This window comes from Vigna angularis, chromosome 8 (assembly GCF_016808095.1).
Source record: "Vigna angularis cultivar LongXiaoDou No.4 chromosome 8, ASM1680809v1, whole genome shotgun sequence".
Lineage (NCBI taxonomy): Eukaryota > Viridiplantae > Streptophyta > Magnoliopsida > Fabales > Fabaceae > Vigna > Vigna angularis.
This window is the reverse complement of record NC_068977.1, coordinates 36,024,570-36,047,325: the sequence shown is the minus strand read 5'-3', so window position 1 is coordinate 36,047,325 and position 22,756 is coordinate 36,024,570. Positions and strand designations below refer to the sequence as shown.

The window sequence follows — 22,756 nt, the reverse complement described above, 5'->3', positions numbered from 1 at the left end:
AATTTAACATTTATAATCTTTTTGTCATTTGGGTTTTGTTTGAATTTAGCTTTTACAACCAACTACATTTTTTCTAATGTCACACTTTCTATATTTGACAATAGGGTTAGGAATTAGGGTTTAGGGGTTAGTGGTTCAAGGTTAGGGGATAAGGTTTTGGGGTTGGGGGTTAGGGTTTAGGGTTTAGGGGTTAATGGTTAGGAGTTAGGAGTTAGGCGTTAGGGGTTAGGGATTAGAGGTTATGAGTTAGGGTTTAGGAGTTAGGGGTTTGGGGTTGGGGGTTATGGTTGGGGTTTGGGGATTGGGGATTAGGGTTTGGGGTACAATTCTTGGAGTATAGGGTTTGGGATTTTGGTTTGGGGGTTGGGACTTTACGGTTTGGGGTTTGTGGGTTTAGGGTTTGGGAGTTTGGAGTCTAGGTTTAGGAGTCAGAGGTTAGGGGATTGGGGTTCGACGTTCAGGGTTAGGGTTTAGAGTTTATGATTTATGGTTTAGAATTTAGGGTTTAGCTTTTAGGGTTTAAGGTTTATGGTTTAGAGTTTAACTTTTAGTGTTTAGGGTTTATGGTTTAGGATTTAGAGTTTAGGGTGTAACTTTTAGGGTTTAGGGGTTAGGGTTTATGGTTTATGGTTTAGGGTTTAGAGTTTAGGGTTTAGGGTCTACATCTTTCCTAAAGCCTTCTTACATCCGTTCTAAATCGTTCCTAAAGTCTCCCTACACCCTTCATAGACTCTATACACTATACCTTTCTACACCCTTCAAACACTTTCATGTAACCTTCCTAACCCATTTCTACACGTTTTTTGCACTTTTCTAATGTTGCTCCTACAACATTCCTACAATATTCGTACATCCTTCCTACACCCTACACCTCTTCTACATCCTTTCTACATCGTTCCTACACTCTCCATACACCCATTCCACACCCTGTCTACACTCTTTGTACACATTTCCTTCACCTTTTGCACACTCTTCCTATACCCTTCTGACATAATTCTTGCAGCCTACACCCTACACTGCTCTCACACTCTTCGTACATCATTTTTAGACCTTTTTACATCTTTCATACACCCTTCCTACATCTAACCACTCTTTCTACACACTTCCTCCTTCATTCCTACATTCTCACTCCACCTTTTGTATATCCTTTCAACACCCTTCCTATATACTTCCTACCCACTTTCTACATCATTTCTAAAACCTTCTTACACCTTTCGTACAGAGTACACACTATACCCTTCCTACTTCTTTCGTACACCTTTTTAACATTATTTTCATACTTTTTTTTGTCATTCTTGCATTCTTCCTACACCTTACACCCTTCATAATCATTCTTACACCTTTTCTACACTCTTTTTAACCCTTCATACAACCCTTCTACATCTATCCTACCCCATACACCCTAAACCCTACACTCCTTCTACACCATTTCTAATCCCTTCCTACACCATTTACACATCCTTTCTACATCATTTCTACACCTTTCTTACGCTCTTCATACATTCTTACTAGACATTCCCTACACTCCTCCTACACACTTCTATATAGTTTCTACACATTTCCTACACCCTTCTTATACACTTTGCCTACATTCTAATAACCTTCGAATTCCTACACCCTTCTATCATCCTTCCTACACACTTTTTCTACCCCCTTCCCTCAGTCTTACTTAACACTTCCTCCACCATTTCTACACCCTTCCTCCATCATTCGTACACACCTCCTACAATCTTCCTACACCCTTCCTAGAACCTTCCTACACCTTTTCTAAATCGTTCCTAAAATCTCCTTACACCCTTCGTACACCATATACACGATACCTTTGCAACACCCTCCTATAACCTTCCCAAACCATTTTTATATCTTTTCTACACTTCTCCTACGCTCTTCCTACAACCTTTCTATAACCTTACATCATTCCTACACCATTCTTACACTCTCCCTACACCCCTTATACACCTTTTTTACACTGTTTTTACACCTTCCCTACAGTCTTCATACACCCATTCTACACTCTCTCTACAATCTTTGTACACCCTTCCTTAACTCTTTCTACACTCTCTCTACAATCTTTCTACACCATTCCTATACTCTACACCCTATATCACTCTAACACTCTTCCTACACCCTTTTCACACCCTTCCTAAACCCAACCACACCTTTCTTATACCCAACTATAATCTTTCTACACATTTCCTTCTCCATTCCCACACCCTAACTACAACCTTACTACATCCTTCCAAAACCTTTCCTAACACCTTCCTACACATTTTCTACAACATTCCTAAAATCTCCCTACACCTTCGTACACTACACATTAGATCCTTCGTACACCCTTTGTACATCTTTTTTACACCATTCCCATAGTCTTCCTACATTGTTTGTACACCATTTCTATACCTTACATAGTTATACATATTTCCTACACCATTTATGGACTTTCTATATCGATTTCAAAATTGGTATAAAAATTGTAATACTTTTAATATTCTTTGTTTATATACGACTTTCATAACTAATATAAATTGTTTTATTTAACTAGTATAAAAATGTTTTTTTTATTATAATTTTTGTTTTAATATAAAAAATTATATAATTAATATTTAGGATAGGAATGGATATATTCCTTATGGGATAGAGAGATAAATAATGTACTTTATAGAAACAAAAACGAAGAGAAATATATACTTTAGCTCAATAATGGAGTCTAGTATAACGAAATATATGTATATCAAATCTCTACTGTTGTCTTCCTATTATAAAATCTAATCCTATTATAATATTCTTTATATAACCGAGAACACCAACAACAAAACCCCTGCACATGGATGATCATGAACACGGTGATCTTGACAGAGGCACATTAACAACAATGCAAAAGCTGAAGGTCAGGACCACGAGGTCAGGATCCACCACACGGATTTAGCTTCACAACATGTATGACTACCAGTTCCAACTCAACCCTTCTACCTAGATTTGCAGTCTAGCTCAACCCTTATATTACAAATCTCCAGTTCCAGCTCGGTCCTTCCATCATGGATCTCCAGCTCCAATTTGGCCCTTTCACCACAAATGCGCAGCTCTAGCTTGACCTTTTTACCAAGAATTTTCAGCTTGACCCTTTTATCACGAATCTTCATCTCGAACTCGACCCTTCCACCACCGACCTATCTAATTTATTCACTTGCTCCATTGAGCTACTCGGACTCCCCCATCAAACTATCAACATACTCTATTAATCTCTTTACATGTTCTATTAAGTTCTTCACATGCTGCTTTGAGTTATGCAAGTTGTCTAGACACCTTCCCATGCTATCTGAATTTTGCATGCCCCTCTTCGTGCTATTTAAGCTTTCCTTGCTCCTCTGTGGGCTATCTAAGCTTTTCTTGTCCATTTTTGACATATTGAATTGTTTAGTAGTCATATCTACACTACTTAGTTGTTTTGTCAAATTCACTGCATTACTCGGCTATCTTGCTCAGTTCTTTAATTATCATAGTTGACCGAATTACTCGATTGTTTTGTCAAGTTCACTACACTATAAGTGTCGAACTAATGACTGCGGTCAAATTAAAACTACTAGAACCAGAATAAAATGAGAGTGTGAAATCGTAAAAAGAAAAACAAAGATAAACATATATGCAAAAAGACATAATTATCCTTTTTTTCAATTAGTATAGTAAAACCATATATTTTAAAATAATATTAGAATGGACACATCACCCATGTAAAATGAATATAATATTCATTAAGTTTGTCATGATAATGCTACTCGTTACTATAACCTATATAAAATTTGCATTCGAATGAATGTAGAATTTGTGTACAAAATTAATTACTAATAACCAATGGTATACGTGGACTCTATATGAATTATATATAATGTTAATAATCAGTATATGCCTTCTTAGATTTATATAAATGCTAACATTTCAACCGTTGTTAAATAATATAACTTTGGCAATGTGCTAAGTTGTATTTTAGGGAGTGATGATTGGGAGAAGTCAATAAAAGCGATTTTAATAGCAGCAATGAGTGTCGTTTTTTATATCTATGTACCGGCGCCACCCACTCCTTTTTGTATGAATATGACGTTGGATCGTGTCTGAAACATTATTGTAACTGAATGATTAAGCATGTTCTTTCTCCTTCTTTTGAACAACCTTAACATGCTCTCAATTCTCCTGCTATATAATGGCTTCCATGTTGACGATAATTATCCACACCAAACTAAGATATTAGGCGTACTTGTGTTGTACTTTTCAATAAAGTACAATCATGAACAACACCATCTTCTTTTTTTCTACTCTTTTCCCACGCACCCTTCGTTTTCTACCGTTGCATTTCCATCCTTTCTTCTTTCACCTGTGCTATTTCCTCGTCCTTTCTGTCTTAGGTTTTCTCGGTCTCAAGGTTTCAATGCCAAGGACCCCTTCTAGCCCTAATGACTTGGACCTCTTCTACACCTCAGTTTCTGCTTCCACAACTTCTAGCATGGTAGCCCTAGAAATGGAGCTTTTCTCCAATTTTCAATTTATTCTCCTCACCCTCCTCATGTTTCTTGGTGGGGAAGTTTTCACTTCCATGCTCGATCTTCTACTTGCTAGGAATAAACTCATCCAAAACAAATTACGTAGCATCAATCCTTCTTCACCCTCAGATGAGTCCCCGACCAATGCCACTCATATTGAGCTTGCCTTAGTTTCTATTCCTCACTCAAAATCACAAAACCAGACACTGTCTGATAATGTTGCATCCGTTAGACTTAAGTATACCTGTCTTCGTTATCTGACTTACGTGGTGTTAGGTTACTTTGTTGTGGTTCAGTTTGTTGGATTTAGTTTGGTGTCTTTGTATATGACAGTGGTAGCGAGTGCAAGACAAGTACTGCGAAAGAAACACATTAAAGTTGTAACATTTTCTTTGTTTACCGTCGTTTCCACTTTTGCCAGTTGTGGCTTTGTCCCCACCAACGAGAACATGATGGTTTTCAAGAAGAATTCGGGTCTTCTCCTCCTTCTTCTCCCACATGTGTTTCTGGGCAACGCCCTGTATCCACCGTGTCTGACACTTGTGCTAATGGTTTTGGAAAAAGTTACCAGAAAAGAGGAATTCTCACAGTTGCTGAAGAATTCCAACAACCTCGGCTATAGACATTTGCTCTCTGTTTATCGTTGTTGTCTCCTGGTTGGTACAGTGTTTGGTTTGAACGTTATACAGTTTGTGATGTTTTGGTCCGTTGAATGGAACTCCGAAATCATGGAGGGTCTGAATTTGTATGAGAAAGTGGTAGCGTCATTGTTTCAAGTTTCAAACGCCAGACACGCCGGTGAATCTGTTTTTGATCTCTCTTCCATCTCTTCAGCCATATTAGTACTCTTCATTGTGATGATGTAAGTCACTACAATCTCTACTAATTAAGATCATCATCAAGGACAAAACTTATTTTCAAAACCTAAATATAGGCAAATCAAACTTTTTCAAAGTAATTATAAACATTTTGACACCATTAATCTTTACATTTCATCTTTTTACTTTCATTTTTTTAACATAAATGGAAGAGTGTGAACATGATATACCAAATTAAAAAGAAAACTAATATATAGTAAATTGTTTCCTTAATATTGATCTTAAAACTTTATATAATAATCGATTGATTGATAGTGAAATTGTGTGCGTTTGGGGTTTTTCTATTTGTTTGAGTTGTATGTTATAATACTTTATATATAAGCATTGACATCATAGTCGTAGAGGCATGTTACTGTATACAATCTATATTCCTAGTCTAAAGAGTCAGGAATTTTTTAATAGTATTATTCAGACGAATAATTCATTGTTTAAATACTCTGCTTAGGATAAGTATGAGGAATCAAGTAAGCATAAGTAAAGAGAGAACATGACAGGTCTTAAAGATTCAATGGAGAGAGTCTGATATGATTGTATTGATGGATCTAACAGGTACCTTCCGCCATATACTACATTTTTACCTGTAAGGGAGGAGGAAGATGACGCCAAGAGAAAAAGAAAAAGCGCGGTGGAGTGTGTTGTATTTTCTCAGCTCTCTTACTTAGCCATTTTCATCATTCTGGTATGCATGACAGAGAGCAAAAGCTTGAAAGAGGATCCACTCAACTTTAACGTGCTCAGCATCACCCTCGAAGTCATAAGGCAAGGAACGTTACCCTCTTTAAATTTTCTCTCTTTCTGCAATATCTTACGTTGAATCAATCATTTTCTCACGAAATATGTATGTATGCAGTGCTTATGGGAACGTAGGGTTCTCCATGGGATACAGCTGCGCAAGGCAGTTGAAAGGAGATGGTAGCTGCAAAGATTCATGGGTTGGATTTTCTGGAAGATGGAGCAACAAAGGAAAGTTCATCCTTATATTGGTCATGTTCTTTGGGAGGCTCAAGAAGTTCAACATGAAAGGTGGCAAAGCGTGGCACCTCTCTTAGACACTAACACCATATCAACACCATTTTCTAACCATGTTTGTTCGCAAGAACCTACTGCATGTATATGTCTATGCTAAAACATAGTTACAACCTTGTTCCATCCGAAAGCAACAGAAGATGAAAAATTGTTATGTGGTCTCCAAATGTCATGTCCACCTCTGTATCAGATCCATCCATATTTTTAATATTTTCTTGATTTAATTAATAATACGTAATTGGAACATCAGTTGATTTCTCTAAATAACTTTTTCTTGTATACATCTTTGAAGAAAAAAAAAATCCCTTTTTTATGTTTAAGTTGTCATGGAACTTTTTTATAGAAATCTACATCAACATTCACCATTTAAATGTAATTTTTATTCTTATGTGATTGTTATGTACAAGACACACTTGAATGAGAATTAAATATATACAAGTAAGTATTAGTGATAAGGGCAAAAGAGAGAAATTACTTAATGGAAGGGTAAAACCGAGAAAGCACCTATTTTCAGATTAGGATTAAGACATCTAATCTTCAGTAGCAAGAGAGAGAAGTCGAGTGTGAGAGATTTCTAGAAAGAGAGAGCTCCGAGAGAATGAAGAAGCTAGGGTTGCTCACACACACTCAGAGATAAAGATGATGATCAGAGTAGAGAAAAACAACAAATGAACACAGTCAGGTACGGAATAGCATCACATATATTCTGTTTTAAATTTGCTTTTATAGTAGCTAAGATACACTGAATCTGTTTCTGTTTTTGTTTATTCTAACACTCCTCCTAAACAAAAACCTTTAATCGAACAAAAAACACGATTTTATTGAAGAAAAGCACTCGTTTCACCGATTGAATCGGTGAACTTTCTTCCATTTTGATTCTGGACCTTCTGGACCGATTTTAATCGGTACAAACACTTCCTCCTTAGCATATGAGTACTTTCATCCGATTAGAATTGGAGAAAGTTCTCTCTAGATCGATCTCCTCCTCTCTGGCAGAAACCCTAGGTTTTTGCCCTCCTTCTGGTGCGATCTTCACTTATCTCAGCTCGCACCATTCCAATCTGCTTTCTGACTGACTGAAAGCGTTCACTTTTGAGTGCTTTGGTGAGTATATCTGCTAGTTGGTCTTCGGATCTGCAGTGTACAACATCCAGTCTACCACTACTGACCTGTTCTCTGATGTAATGAAACCGGGTCTCAATGTGCTTGCTCCTGCCGTGAGATGCAGGATGTTTAGCAAGGTCTATGGCTGACTTGTTGTCAACAAGTAGCCTCACTCTTCCAGTTAGCTCAATTTTCAACCCTTCTAATAGGAATCCCAGCCAAGTTGCTTGACAAGTAGCTTCACAGGCAGCTATGTATTCTGCCTCACATGATGACAAGGCAACCACTGGTTCCTTTCTTGAACTCCAAGAAATTGGTGTTCCTCCCATGAAGAAAATATAACCAGCAGTGCTTTTCCTATCTTCCTTATCACCACACCGGTTTGCATCTGAGTAAGAAGTGATTTGCACTTCTTCCCCAGTCTCTCCTCTTCCCAACAGTATTCCATAGGAGTGAGTGCCCTGCAAGTATCTTAGAATGCGTTTAACAGCATTCAAGTGTGACATTCTGGGGCATTCCATGTATCTACTCACCACTCCAACACTGTAACTCAAGTCAGGTCTTGTGTTACAGAGGTATCTCAAACTCCCAACAATACTTCTGTAAGCTGTTGGATCTACAGCTTCTTCATCCGGCTCCTTTTCAAGTCTCAGTCCCACTTCAGCTGGGGTATTAGCAGCATTACAGTCCACCATTTCAAACCTCTTTAGTAGATCTAGAACATATCTGGACTGGTGCATCACAATTCCATTCTCAGTCTCAGTAAATTCTATTCCAAGGAAATAGCTAAGCTTTCCCAAGTCACTCATCTCGAATTCACTTAGCATTTGAAGTTTGAATTCTGAAATCAGCTCCTCACAGCTCCCCGTGACTAATAGGTCATCAACATATAGGCATACTATTAGCTTCTCTTGTCTGCCACTGTGTTGGCAGCACTTCACATACAACCCGTGTTCTGAAACACACTTCTCAAAGCCAATGCTACTCATGAACCCATCAATTCTCTGGTTCCAAGCTCTTGGAGCCTGTTTAAGCCCATAAAGAGCCTTTCTCAGCCTGTACACCTTGTCCTGCTGCCCTTTAACCTCAAATCCCAGTGGCTGTACAACATATACTTCCTCTTCCAGCCTTCCATTTAGAAAGGCTGACTTCACATCCAACTGGTGTAATGACCAGTGAAATTTAGTAGCCAGTGACACCACCAATCTGATTGTCTCTACCCTGGCTACAGGAGCAAATACTTCTCCATAATCAACTCCAGCCTTTTGTAGAAAACCCTTAGCAACCAGCCTTGCCTTGTGCCTTACAACAACACCTTGTGGGTTTATTTTTGACTTATAAACCCACTTTAATGCTATGGGTCTCTTGTTAGAGGGCAGATCAGCCAACTCCCAGGTCTGATTCCTCTCTATAGAGTCAATCTCTTCCTGCATTGCCTTATACCACCTTTCATCTTTTACAGCTTCATCAAATTCAACTGGTTCAGCTTCTGCTATTAAAGCAAAGTGAACAAAGTTGCCATCTGATGTGAGTGTTGCCTCATAGGATAAGTCATAGTCTCTTAGATGTGCTGGCAGTTGTGTAACTCTTGATGACCTTCTACTGTTGTCATCTCTTCTCTCCTTCTCTGTTTCCACTGTTTCCTCTCCAGCAGTAGCATCTTCCAGATTAATGGTTGATGATTCCTGCTCACCTGTTTCCCACTGCCATACTCCAGCCTCATCCACTACAACATCTCTACTGATACAAACTGTTCCTCCTATAGGATTATACAGTTTGTAACCTCCAGTGGCATTGTACCCTACCAAAATCAGTGGCACTCCCTTGTCATCCAGCTTCTTTCTCAACTGGTCAGGTACATGCTTATAGCATATAGAGCCAAAAAATTTTAGATGCTTAACATCTGGTTTCACCCCTGTCCATGCTTCCTCAGGTGTCAACCCATTCAGTCTCTTTGTTGGAGACAGATTAAGAACATATGTGGCTGTCAACACAGCCTCTCCCCACAGAAAATTAGGCAGCCCTTTACTCTTCAGCATACATCTGACCATATTTAATATGGTTCTGTTCTTCCTCTCTGCTGCCCCATTGTGTTGTGGAGTATAAGGAGGGGTAACTTCATGCAATATCCCTTCCTTTTCACACAACTCTTTAAATTCAGTGAAGGTATATTCTCCTCCTCCATCTGTCCTCAACACTTTAATTTTCTTCTCACACTGCCTCTCAACTAGACATTTAAATTTTTCAAATGTCTGCAGCACCTCCCCCTTTCTCCTGATTAGATAGACCCAACATTTCCTTGTCCAGTCATCAATAAACAGTAGAAAATACCTGCTGCCTCCAGGTGTTTCTACTTGTATGGGGCCACACACATCTGAATATACCACCCCTAATTTTTCTGTTGACTTCTGGGGTAAGATCTTCTGAAAACTGCCCCTGGTCTGCTTGCATTGGACACACTCCTTGCAAACTGTTTCTGGAATTTCCACTTTAGGCAAGCCACTCACCATATTTTTCTGGCTTAACAGTGATAAATCCCTGAAATTTAGGTGTCCAAATCTGAGATGCCATAACCATTCCTCTTTATTTTCTGTTGCAGTAAAACATTGATATTTTACTGCACTCATTACCACCCGAAAGGTCCTGTTTTGTGACAGCTGAGCCTGCACAATCATCTTCTTATGTTGATTGAAAATGCTGAGACAATTGTTCTCCATTTTCATCACATATCCCTTCTGTAACAGCTGTCCCAAGCTTAGCAAATTCGTTTTCAGTCCTGGTACATACAATACTTCTTCAATTATCACTTCTTTCCCTCTGCATCTCTCAGAGCAACTCTCCCAAACCCTTCTGCAGTCAAACTTCTGTCATCTGCAAATCAGATCTTCCCCTGTACAGCTCCTTGCATTTTCACAAACCAGTCCTTCCTCCCTGTCATATGGGTAGAGCAGCCAGAATCCAAGTACCATGTTGTGCTCTCTGGCTGCTCCTCTCCAGTGTTGGCCATCAACATCACAGCCTCTGAATCTGACTCATCCTCCTGGGCCAGATTAGCCCTCTTCTTGGGTTTGTTTTTAGCACCTTCCCCTTTCCAGCATTCTTTTGCATAATGCCCAAGTTTTTGACAATTATAGCATTTCACTTTCTTCTTGTCAAACTTCCAATCTCCTCCAGTTTTCTGGTTTTTCACTGGTACAGATTCACTGGACTCTTCCCCTTGCTGTTCCTGTGAATCTTTACCTTTCTTGCTGCCCTTACTCCATTTCTTGAATCCCTTTTTTCCTTTAAACTGAGATCTGGCCTGTAGGGCCTGTTCTTGGCACTGCTTGCGCTCATTGATGCGATACTCATGAGCTTCTAATGAGTGCAGCAGCTCCTCAATCTCCATAGACTCCAGATTACGGGCTTCTTCAATAGCCACTACCACATGATCAAATCTGGGGGTTAGAGTTCTTAGGATTTTGTCAACAATGTACTCATCTGAAATTGCATCCTTGCATGCTCTCATTTTATTCACCAGTTCTTGAACTTTATCAAAGTATTCTGCCACAGTTTCACCCTCATCCATGATCAGAACCTCAAACTGCCTCCTCAGTGCCTGTAATTTCACTTTCTTGTTTTTGTCTCCATCACCATACATCTTCACTAGAATGTCCCACACTTCCTTAGCAGTAGTAGCCTTAGAGATCTTGTTAAAAATCTTTGGACTTACACATTGATACAGCAAAAACCTGGCCTTGCTGTCCAATTTCACTTGGAGTTTGTAACTTCTTTTCTCCTCTTCAGTAGCTCTTTCACCCAAATCTGGTAGCCCATCTTCTATCACTTCTGACACATCTTGAAAACCAAAGATGGCTTGCATCTTGATGCGCCAGTCATCAAATAATTTCCCATCAAATACAGGCAATGGCCCCTGTATTCCTCCAATACCTGCCATCACTTTCTTGCTAGCTTCTTGATTTACCCACACACAAAGAAACCTTCTTTCTCCACTTCTGGATATACACAATTCCAGTCACCAATCACACACCCACTGTACACGCCAGGAACCACAAGCACCTATGCTCTTGATACCATATTAGTGATAAGGGCAAAAGAGAGAAATTACTTAATGGAAGGGTAAAACCGAGAAAGCACCTATTTTCAGATTAGGATTAAGACATCTAATCTTCAGTAGCAAGAGAGAGAAGTCGAGTGTGAGAGATTTCTAGAAAGAGAGAGCTCCGAGAGAATGAAGAAGCTAGGGTTGCTCACACACACTCAGAGATGAAGATGATGATCAGAGTAGAGAAAAACAACAAATGAACACAGTCAGGTACTGAATAGCATCACATATATTCTGTTTTAAATTTGCTTTTATAGTAGCTAAGATACACTAAATCTGTTTCTGTTTTTGTTTATTCTAACAGTAAGTACATAAATCTTTGAATAATTTATGGTTTTTGCGTCAAAGTCTTTCTAAGGGAACAAATAATACAACTTACAATTCTTAAATCAAACAGACAAATATATAAACTATTTTATTTCGTATTGGTAGAAATTAGATATAGTGGATGAATAAAAAATATCCAGAAAATAAAAACCTAATAAACTTTTTCTCCATCATGTGTGAGATCCAAACAAACCTTAGACCACCCTACTATAGTTTTTATCCACCATCACTATCGACAATTCTCAAATGATTATCACACTAAACCCACAACTGAATTTCTCCAATGATCAGGGATGATAATAAGGTAAAGTGAATATATTGACTACGTCGTAATAGTCTCTTATAGTTGATGAATATAAAATTTGAATTTTATCCTCGTCCCTGTCACATAATGAGTTTCTTCATCTAGAGTTGTATCCTCCTAAATATTTAGTAAATAATTTTTTTCTTACAAAAGATATGATTGAAATATAAGTATAGTATTATCAAGAATTCAATTATAAAAGAACACGCATTTGCTTCTCTTTAGTGCTAAATAACATTCATAGATTCATAATTGAATAAATTTTAAAATAGAATTTCAAATAAATTAAGAGTATTTTATTTCAAAACAAAAATTAGTATGAAACAAAAAGAGAACGAATACTCATACTTATATATATACCTGATTTAAAACGTTGAATATTACTTTTGCACATGTTTATGTTCTATCAACCTGAATACTCTCCCACACAAGAACAATCAAACAATTTCTACAAATACAAGTTTATTTCTTATCTTTATCCAAAATACAACATTCTTTTAGCAATCCTAGACCTTAAACCTAAAAGCAAAATAAGCTACTCTCAAGAATAAAAAAGAATAAAAACATTTCTTTAATTTTTTTTCTTCGTGCTAGCACTATGAAAAAAGAACTTTACTTTTCCTTGAAGTAAATATTGTGTCATGTTTCCAAATTACAAATTTTTTAGTCTCATTTCACTATCTCTCACATCAAGCATTGATGTAAATACATTTAAGTCCAATTTCACTATCTCTCACGCCTAAGAAGGTGATGCTATGACACTTAACTATTAATGTAGTTTTTGCTTAAATTATTTGTAGTATAAAAACTTAGATGTAAAAAAAATAAGAACCTCTTTTCTTAAGAAAATTTATTTAGGAACTTACAAACACGCGTTATCCCTATTTATAGCGACACAGCTTTTTCCACCAGTTTTTTTAATCACGGATAATATATTTTTTGGGGGTTAAAACCATCGGAAATGAAAAAGATAACCTCCGATAAAAATCTAAATTTTTGTAATGTATAAAGCTCACTAATATATTAACATATTAATGAAGGAAAACTTTATATACAAAAACATTATAAAAATTGCAACTACTAAGGTACAAAGAACGAGAGAAGTGAGAATAGACATATTAAAGTTTATGACACCTCTTAAGCGAGAATACATATAAAATGTGACGGAAGCCACGATAGTTATTACACATTTACAAAAACACATATATTGATTAAAAAATACATTTTTGGAAATGTTTCTAGCTAGTGTCTATAATGCAGAATGCACAATGCACAAATATGAGAAGTTATTATATGTTATCCTTTCAAGGTGCTTTGTTTATATAAACTGACAAAAACAAAGATTTTGAAATCATAATATAGCTTCAATATTCTTTTTTCAGGTAGTTATAGATTCTTAGGTGTGAGAGTATGGGTGAAATTAGGTTACATTATTAAGAAAATATATACATTCATCTAATTCCCAAATATAATTGAATGTTGTTATTAGAAAGTGTTATAAGTATGTATAAAAAGAGAGTTTTATAAGTATATAAAAAATGGAAAAGAGAAGGAATACTTAGAAGATGTTTTCAAATAATATTTTAAGTTTATGTGATAATCCATCGAGACATGTTTTTAACTCTTGAAATTCTTTTACATAAAATGCAATTGTTAACGTATGAATGTATCTTTTTATATTTCCATTAGATAAATTATGTCATTTGTTTCATAATTTCTATTAGTAGCTAGTATATTTTCTTTTTGAAGCATTTCTTTCAACACTTAACCAATTTTATTTTATTGAGCTTTTATCAATTCATTCATTTATTATATTCAAATTCACCAATTTTAACATTGTTAATAATCATTAATTAAACTAATATACAATGAAGTGTTTGTATTGGTAAATATATTTTTATATACAACAACTTTAATAAAGGATTCTACTTAAACATTACAAATCATTTCCTTTAGTATGTTGTCCATTTGTTCAATAAACCAACTCCTCATTATCTTACACACTTGGCTTAAGTAATAACTTATCATGTCACATTCATGTTTATAAAAGGTGTTCTGTAAGTTGTAAGTCCTGAGACATGTAATATTTTTCCATTCAAACAATTCACATAATGACACTTTATTCTTTCTCTTATGTCGTTACTATTGACATTATATTATACATGTAATTATCATTTATATGTATTAAATTAATCTAATTTCGATCATATCTACATTTTGTACATACAATACTGGAATTTTGTTTGTATGATGCATGTAATCTTATTTTCTTATCAAAGGTATGTCCCTGTCTTATTCAACAATATTCACTTTCTTTGATCGCTCAATAGTACACATTTAATAAATATCTTTTATACTTGACAAAATTTGATAATAATTTAGATTGATCTTCAACTAACACAAGATGAAAGTAGTCACATAAATCTCTACAATCAAAATATGTACTCAAAGTCCAATACTAAATCAAAATTAAATAAAATATATGAAGTAAATATATAAAGCTTAAAATGACATAACATTTTAAAAATTGAAAAAAATACTACACATTACAATGAAAAAAATTTAAGTATGACAATATTCTTAAAAAAAACAAACTTTCCATATTTTTTCCTCTTCAAACTCAATACCAAGACATTTAATCAACAATATTTATAATTTTATTCAAAAAAATATTCAAATTGATGAACAAAATATAAGTTAACTTTGAATCCTACGTAATTAATTATTAATAAATAATAACAAAATTAAATTAGAATTCAAAATAATTACTAACCTGAGTAAAAACAACCAGCAGACGTGACAACCCTTCAAGCAACGAAAATAACCACGGTGACAAATCGGGGAAGAGGATGTGATATAAGAATCGCAAGAAGAATATCTTATATATTGCTATTTTATTGTTGACTGAATCTTCAAAAATTGTTAATATCCTTTTCTTGTTAATTTAAATTTTCTTTTAAAACAGATTTTTATCTAATTCCAATTATATTTCTGCAAATCATTCTAATTCCAGAATTACCATTTCAGTTTCTTGAAATTCCTTTCTTATCCAATTTATAAAAAAAATCAAGATAAGTATAAGATTTATATACACACCATTTTTCTTACAATTCAACTGTTTCATTCAAAATTATTGCTCTATATAAGTTCACTTTGTTTATACAATATTTTCGCTTCACCCAAATAAAAAATCTTTAACAATACTAATGCAGATAAAAAAGAAGAAGTTATAATTTGTACTTTCTTTCTATTAAATAAAATCCTACATCCGATTTCATTGAAAAAAAACTGTAAAAAGTAATTATAATTTATTTATATAATAATACACCTTAATTTTAAAATTATATTATCAAATACTCAATAACATGATTATTTTTTTATAAAAAGATTTATTTTCATAAATATTTATATAACTTAGACAACGGAAGTAAAATAAGCTGTTTTTTAAAAAAAAAAATTACCAAACTTAAAAAACAATTTTAAATATAAATATAAAATTCATAGAGTGGTCCAACGAAGAAATTTAATATAATAGGATGGCATATATGCATGCAAAAGAAAAGAAAAAATATGAAAGCACCGATAATGATAGACTTTAAAACATAATTTTGATATCATAATAAAAAGTAGATTTTAAACTTAATTTAAAGTTCTTATCCGTTTATATATTCTAAAGTGATTAGATATAAATTTTTGAAAAATAAAAATAAAATAAACATGTAAAGTAAGAATAACTTATTTACTTGTAGAGAACATTGCATATTAAAGAAAAAAAAACAAAACTAAAAGAAGAACATAGAACCATAAAAAAAACCTGATTATAACAGAAAATAACAGAAGACATGTAAAAAACAATTTTATGAGGATATGATGAGTAATAGAATATAGTGATGAAAATTAGCATACATCAAGAATGCATTATTTAGTGGAATTTGATGCTGAAAGTGGAAGCTGAATAAAGTGAGTGGAACACTGCATAATGGAATTCCTCTTTGATTTTTATCACGTTCGGGAATCCATAATTTCATTTTCAAACTGTAATCTTATTTGTGGACATAAATTAACCACAATTCAAATCAAATACCACACTTCATAGTGACTATAATTTTAATAAGAGTAATAATAAAATCATATATTATAAAACTAAAATAATTATAAAAAAATAAATTTTTATATTTTTTCAAAAAAAAAACATTATAATATCAAATAAATATAAAATATTTATGTGGTTATAATATCTTTTCTCTTTTAATAAATAACCTTTAACACCCTTTTGAAGATGAAAAACAAAGTTGGTCCTTCCCTACTTCAGGAGCAGTGAAACACAATTTTGAAAGTCCAAATTTTATTAATGCACACATTGAAACACAGTTAAAAATATAGTAAATACCAATTCAATCACTTTACCTATAAGTTAGGCAATGGGATTAATTAGTCGTAAGGTTGACAAAAACTCATCAGCTTCATGCAGGTTAAATTTAATATAAATATAAATATATATATATATATATATATATATATATATATATATATATAATGCTTATATTCCTATTGTTGCCTATAAATAACACCTTTGTCAATATTACATTCTGATGAAAAAATATGGAACATATATTATTATAAATTGACTTCTGAAATAATGTTTGTATTTAGAAGTTGACTAAACTTAATTATTAACTAACTGCATTATATTGAATTAAATGAAGTACACTGAATTATTAATTATTTATGTTATATTGAATTAGAAAAACCGAATTGTTCATAATAAGAATTGAATTATGTTATTTTATACTTCAGTTTTAAAAAAACAAAACCTTCTAAATTGAAAGTCTCTAAAGTTGTTGTTTAGTTTAGTTTGACTATTTTTATTTAAACTAAATTTTGGTTGAAGTTGATTGAGTCAAATTTAGTGAATTTTCTATTGGATACTTACCGAATTCTGTTGATTTTCAACATGGACTAACTCGGTTAAATTTTAGTTGAAATTGACTTGATTAAATTTTGACTATAGTCGTTTCAATCAAATTTGTTCGATATTTAATCAGGATTGACTCGATCGAGATTGACTTGACTTAGTTTTATTTGCGACCTTTCTAACCTAATTCAGTTGATTTTAGATTGGAGTTTATTCGACTGAGTATCGATTGTCCTGACCAAATTCAATCAAATTTTAATCCAAACTTTTTTAACATATTGTTTAATAACAATTTTATATTGATATATATTATTTATATATAAATTAACTTTATATATAATACGTGTGAAACTTTTAATAATATTAACAATATTTTTTGAATATGTGCATTTTAATTTATATATTTTTTACTTATATCTTTAATTAAATTCGTATAGTAATCTATATATATATATAAATAGTATCTTATAGTCAATTTTAATATGAGAAATATATATATATATTACTCAACATTCATTCAGTAATAAAATAATGCTTTAATATTAAAATATAAGGTGAAATATTACTCTCTTTTTTAACTAGGTATTGGAAAAATTAAGGAGGGAATGTAAAGTTTTCCAATATATTAATGAATATTGATGCGTGTGTATGGTTGTTATTGTTCGCACAACCTTTTTCATGGTTACAGTTAGGCAAAGAGAGCCACATAGAGATGTGTCATTCCTTTATAAATCGCTACCACTGGACGTATCTCAACATCAACATATCCTTTGCTCCTACTTTAATTAAATACAACGATGGCGAACTTTGCCAACTTCACTCAGAAACATCATCGTCTTCGGAGGTTTTTCCCACACAAACTCAGATTCCTGCTCCGTTTTCTAGCCTTCCATGTCCACCCCTTCTTTATTCAACTCTGTTATTTTGGGATACTTTCTCTGTTTGGTTACCTTGCTCTCAAAAACTCAAACCCAAGATCCCCCGGTAGACCAAAGGACTTTGACCTCTTTTACACCTCTGTTTCTGCTTCCACTGTTTCTAGCATGGTGGCAGTTGAAATGGAGGCTTTCTCCAATTCTCAGCTCATTCTCCTCACCTTTCTCATGTTTGTCGGCGGGGAAGTTTTCACTTCCATGCTTGACCTTCTATTTGCCAGGTATAAACTCACCCAGTCTGTCAGAAACAGAGATAGCACCAACCCCTTTTCACCCACAGCAGAGAAGCCCCCAGTTCATGACAACCATGTCGAGCTTGGTTTAATATCTATTCCTCACTCTCAACCCGAAAACCACAACCCTAGTAACGACAGTTATAGACTTAAGTATAACTGTCTTACTTATCTGACTTATATAGTTTTAGGTTACTTTGTGGTTGTTCAATTGGTCGGCTTCAGTTCGGTGTCTTTGTACATGACCTTGGTACCTAGTGCAACAAAAGTACTGAAAAACAAAGACATTAAGATTTCAACATTTTCTCTGTTCATCATAGTTTCCACTTTTGCTAGCTGTGGTTTTGTCCCCACCAACGAGAACATGATGGTTTTCAAGAAGAATTCGGGGCTTCTCCTCCTTATACTCCCACACGTGTTTCTAGGTAACACCCTTTACCCTCCTTGTTTGAGGGCGGTGATTATGGGTCTAAGAAAGGTGAGCAGAAGAGAGGAATTCTCACACCTGCTGAAGAATTTCAAAGACATTGGGTACGATCATATGCTCTCTGGTCTTCAATGTTGCTTCTTGGTTGCTACTGTTTTGTGTTTGAATGTTATACAGTTTGTGATGTTTTGGTCCGTGGAGTGGAAAACGAAAACTATGGAGGGTTTGAATTTTTATGAGAAAGTGGTGGGATCGTTGTTCCAAGTTACAAATGCGAGACACGCTGGGGAATCTGTGTTCGATCTCTCTTCCATGTCTTCAGCCATATTGGTGGTCTTCGTTGTCATGATGTAAGTCGCTACTCTCTCCCTTAGGATCATCGTTCAAGCTAACCATGCCGTGCCTAATTATACCTACAACTTAACACCGTTTATGCTTGCTTTCTATCTCTCCTTTCTCTATATTATCATCTCTTTCCTTTACATACTTTTCTAATAAGTGTTTTATTCTAGTGTCCATCCACCATTTTCCATTAAACAATATTCATCTCAAAAACGACAAAATGTATATCTATTCTCACAGTAGATATAGTTTTTGCAACATGTGTGAAGGAAAAATAACATTATTTTTTTCTATTGGATACTTATTTTTTTATTTTATTTTTTGCACTCTCATGTATTCCCATGCATGAAAAATGTTATTGACTACACCAACGACTTTTTAATATAAATTTTTTTCCGTTCAATTCACATTTTCACACGTTTAAATTTTATTCATCTCAAAAACAAAAAACAATAGTCATCTCAAAAACTCCGAATAATAAATTTTATTACTATATTTTAAAAAAATAAGTCACCTGTCTGTGTGTTTCTATTCTGTCTCTCTAACTAAGAAAACAGTATTTAAAAAATAGTTTACAAAATACTATCGCTCATAGATATTTATTTTTATTTAAGAATTTCGAAAAGAAACAAGGAAGAAACAATTAGAAGCCTGTTTCAGAAATTACTATAGCAACAAAAGATGTTACATTTTGGTGACTGTGTTCGGTGTCGCATATTTTACACACATAAACATGTAAATATGAATTTTGGATAAAAATATTTTTTTATTCTATCCTAAAATAGTCATGAATTTATGCATTTAGCATAGTCCTAGTTGGCATCAATTACACTGCATGATGGACGTGCAACAAAGTTTTGTGATCACCCGCTAGAACTTTCCACCATATGGAAGGCATGTAATGGAAGTAAAGAATATTATATATTGGATATTATATATTATTAAAATCTAATTGAAACATAATTAAGGATCAGATTCTTTTTTTATATATTTTTAATTTTGAATTGTTATATAATTAAAAAATATGGTTTTGGAACAGTTATTTCTAAGAAATCATATTTAAATTGATTTCAATTAGTTAGTAAAAATAAATTAGGTGGAAGACAAACTTTTTTGTATACCTTCATACTTATTTGTGTTAGTTGTAGTATATATATAATGAATGGTTTGACTTTTGATAGTGGTCTATCCTATCAGTGTGGTGTGGCATATGTTTGTCAAGTATGAAAGAATAATAATCATTTGGAATCCTCACCACAATGAATAGGTTAAGAAGTAGGAAATCATAATTTCTTTTAGTCTTAAATCACATAATGATTATCATATCTTCTACCTTTGTCAAATTAACATTCCAGTGCTTCTTTGATCAAATATTCCTCTAATTCATTGATTGCACTCTACAAGTTGTTAACGAATTTACAAATCATCGTGCTTTTTTTAGTTATGTAGTTATTCTTCTCTTGCCTGCTATGAAACGTAAATTTCAATCAGTGAGTGTTTGCGTATATTCTGTACTCCCACTATGGAACTGGAATATCAGTTTTGATTTCATTTCTCAGAAAAGCAACTCTCAGATATGATTCACCGCAAAACACATATGTCTAACTGTGTGAGAAGCAGTAAAAGATTCAAAAGACTTAGCTGATAATAATTTGGTAACAGTATGAAGAATCAAGTAAGCATAAGTAAAGAAAGAACATGACAGGTGTTAAAGATTCAATGGAGAGAGTCTGATATGATTGTATTGATGGATCTAACAGGTACCTTCCGCCATATACTACATTTTTACCTGTAAGGGAGGAGGAAGATGACGCCAAGAGAAAAAGAAAAAGCGCAGTGGAGTGTGTTGTATTTTCTCAGCTCTCTTACTTAGCCATTTTCATCATTCTGGTATGCATGACAGAGAGCAAAAGCTTGAAAGAGGATCCACTCAACTTTAACGTGCTCAGCATCACCCTCGAAGTCATAAGGCAAGGAACGTTACCCTCTTTAAATTTTCTCTCTTTCTGCAATATCTTACGTTGAATCAATCATTTTCTCACGAAGTATGTATGTTTGCAGTGCTTATGGGAATGTAGGGTTCTCCATGGGATACAGCTGCGCAAGGCAGTTGAAAGGAGATGGTAGCTGCAAAGATTCATGGGTTGGATTTTCTGGAAGATGGAGCAACAAAGGAAAGTTCGTCCTTATGTTGGTCATGTTCTTTGGGAGGCTCAAGAAGTTCAACATGAAAGGTGGCAAATCGTGGATCCTCTCTTAGACACTAACACCATATTGTAACCATGTTTGTTCGAAAAAACCTATTTAATGTTCTCATCTGCTTTATATATATATATTATTAAGGATTAAAAGATATTTCGTATTTATGAGTATAATGATTAATGAGAATTAAATGAACACATATTTGTTATTGTGTTAATCTTATCAAGTGAGTTTTATTGGAATATTTTAATTAAATAATTACAGAAAAAATATTAGTAAAAAATATTAATTATTGAATTTTTTAATATGATTAGAGTAATATCGTGAGTAGTACTATAAAAGTGAATATGAAAACTTCGTATCATTAACAGTGTTCCCTGTCAGGTAAGAATGCACGCTTACTACAAACTTTTCAACCATTTCTATCATTTATTTCAACATTGTGTACTATTTTTATATTATTTGGTTTACGTGTTTCTTTTATTATTAAATCTCGAATACATTTTAATTAGAGTAATATATTTATTTATAAATATTTTCACCAACATTCATATTCCGTTTATAAAAAATTAAACCTCATAGGAAATATTAATTCGTTTTATTCTCTAAATATTTATGTTACTATGTGTATATTGGAGAAAATTCATCCAAAAGAATGTTCCATTGTGATTTTCAAAAGCATAATATTTCTTTGTGTGAAAATTTGTTTTAAATCATAAATCAATTCAACTCAGGTTAGAGTTAGATTTGGTTGAAAAAAAAAAGTAAATTGCTTTAAATGTAAATTAAATTAAATCTGACTTATTTTATCTTTAAATGAAATGAATTCAAGTCACGTGGATTGACTGTATAGTAATCATTAATAAAAAAATCTTTATTAGTTTCTTTTATCACTCTTTAATATTTTTTTATAATTATTTATTATGTTTAGTCATGTAAGATGATATTTTAAATATGGATAATGATACTTTAACAACATTTTTTAAACAATATTTTAATATCATCTATGTGTCATTCTATGATTGGTTCATGTTAGTGTTTATGATTATTATTATTGATTGTGGAGTAATTTTGGACCAATCACAGAATGACACGTAGATGATGTTAAAATGTTGTCAAAATAATGTTGTCAAAGTATCATTATCCTTTAAATATTATAATATTGTTAAAAGTTTGAAAGTTTGATTTTCATGTTGGTTAATATTTTATTTTTCAAGTAATATATTTATAATAATATGGTAAAACAAATAAATATTTTAATTGTATTGTTATAAAAAAATTAAATAGAATAAATATAATTTAATTATACTATAATATATATATATATATATATATATATAATAAATCAGAATAGAAAAACATTATTAAGTGAATGATCTTTTAAGAAAGGATGATCAACTAATAAAAGCAATACTAATAAAACTCA

The 22,756-nt window shown here is 33.4% G+C and overlaps 2 protein-coding genes across 2 annotated transcripts; both read left to right on the top strand.

Annotated features, from left to right (window-relative positions):
- Positions 1 to 4,279: 4,279 nt before the first annotated feature.
- On the top strand, positions 4,280 to 6,569 carry LOC108343968 (sodium transporter HKT1). Its single transcript, XM_017582429.2, has 3 exons — positions 4,280 to 5,394; positions 5,960 to 6,169; positions 6,261 to 6,569. Exons 1-3 carry the CDS (start codon positions 4,280 to 4,282, stop codon positions 6,457 to 6,459), a joined length of 1,524 nt encoding a protein of 507 aa, XP_017437918.1. The 3' UTR covers positions 6,460 to 6,569.
- Positions 6,570 to 17,937: 11,368 nt separating this feature from the next.
- LOC108345235 (sodium transporter HKT1) lies at positions 17,938 to 21,481 on the top strand. The gene is made up of 3 exons (XM_017583820.2): positions 17,938 to 19,136; positions 20,889 to 21,098; positions 21,190 to 21,481. The coding sequence occupies exons 1-3, from the start codon at positions 17,989 to 17,991 to the stop codon at positions 21,386 to 21,388; spliced, it is 1,557 nt and encodes a 518-aa protein (XP_017439309.1). The 5' UTR covers positions 17,938 to 17,988; the 3' UTR covers positions 21,389 to 21,481.
- Positions 21,482 to 22,756: the final 1,275 nt, after the last annotated feature.

What these genes read in the sequence shown, in the direction of transcription:
- LOC108343968 (XM_017582429.2), top strand. Translation starts at nt 4,280, where the DNA reads ATGAACAACACCATCTTCTTTTTTTCTACTCTTTTCCCACGCACCCTT. An exon ending in GTACTCTTCATTGTGATGAT is followed by an intron (nt 5,395 to 5,959) that starts GTAAGTCACTAC and finishes TGGATCTAACAG; the next exon opens with GTACCTTCCGCCATATACTA. An exon ending in ATCACCCTCGAAGTCATAAG is followed by an intron (nt 6,170 to 6,260) that starts GCAAGGAACGTT and finishes GTATGTATGCAG; the next exon opens with TGCTTATGGGAACGTAGGGT.
- LOC108345235 (XM_017583820.2), top strand. Translation starts at nt 17,989, where the DNA reads ATGGCGAACTTTGCCAACTTCACTCAGAAACATCATCGTCTTCGGAGG. An exon ending in GTGGTCTTCGTTGTCATGAT is followed by an intron (nt 19,137 to 20,888) that starts GTAAGTCGCTAC and finishes TGGATCTAACAG; the next exon opens with GTACCTTCCGCCATATACTA. An exon ending in ATCACCCTCGAAGTCATAAG is followed by an intron (nt 21,099 to 21,189) that starts GCAAGGAACGTT and finishes GTATGTTTGCAG; the next exon opens with TGCTTATGGGAATGTAGGGT.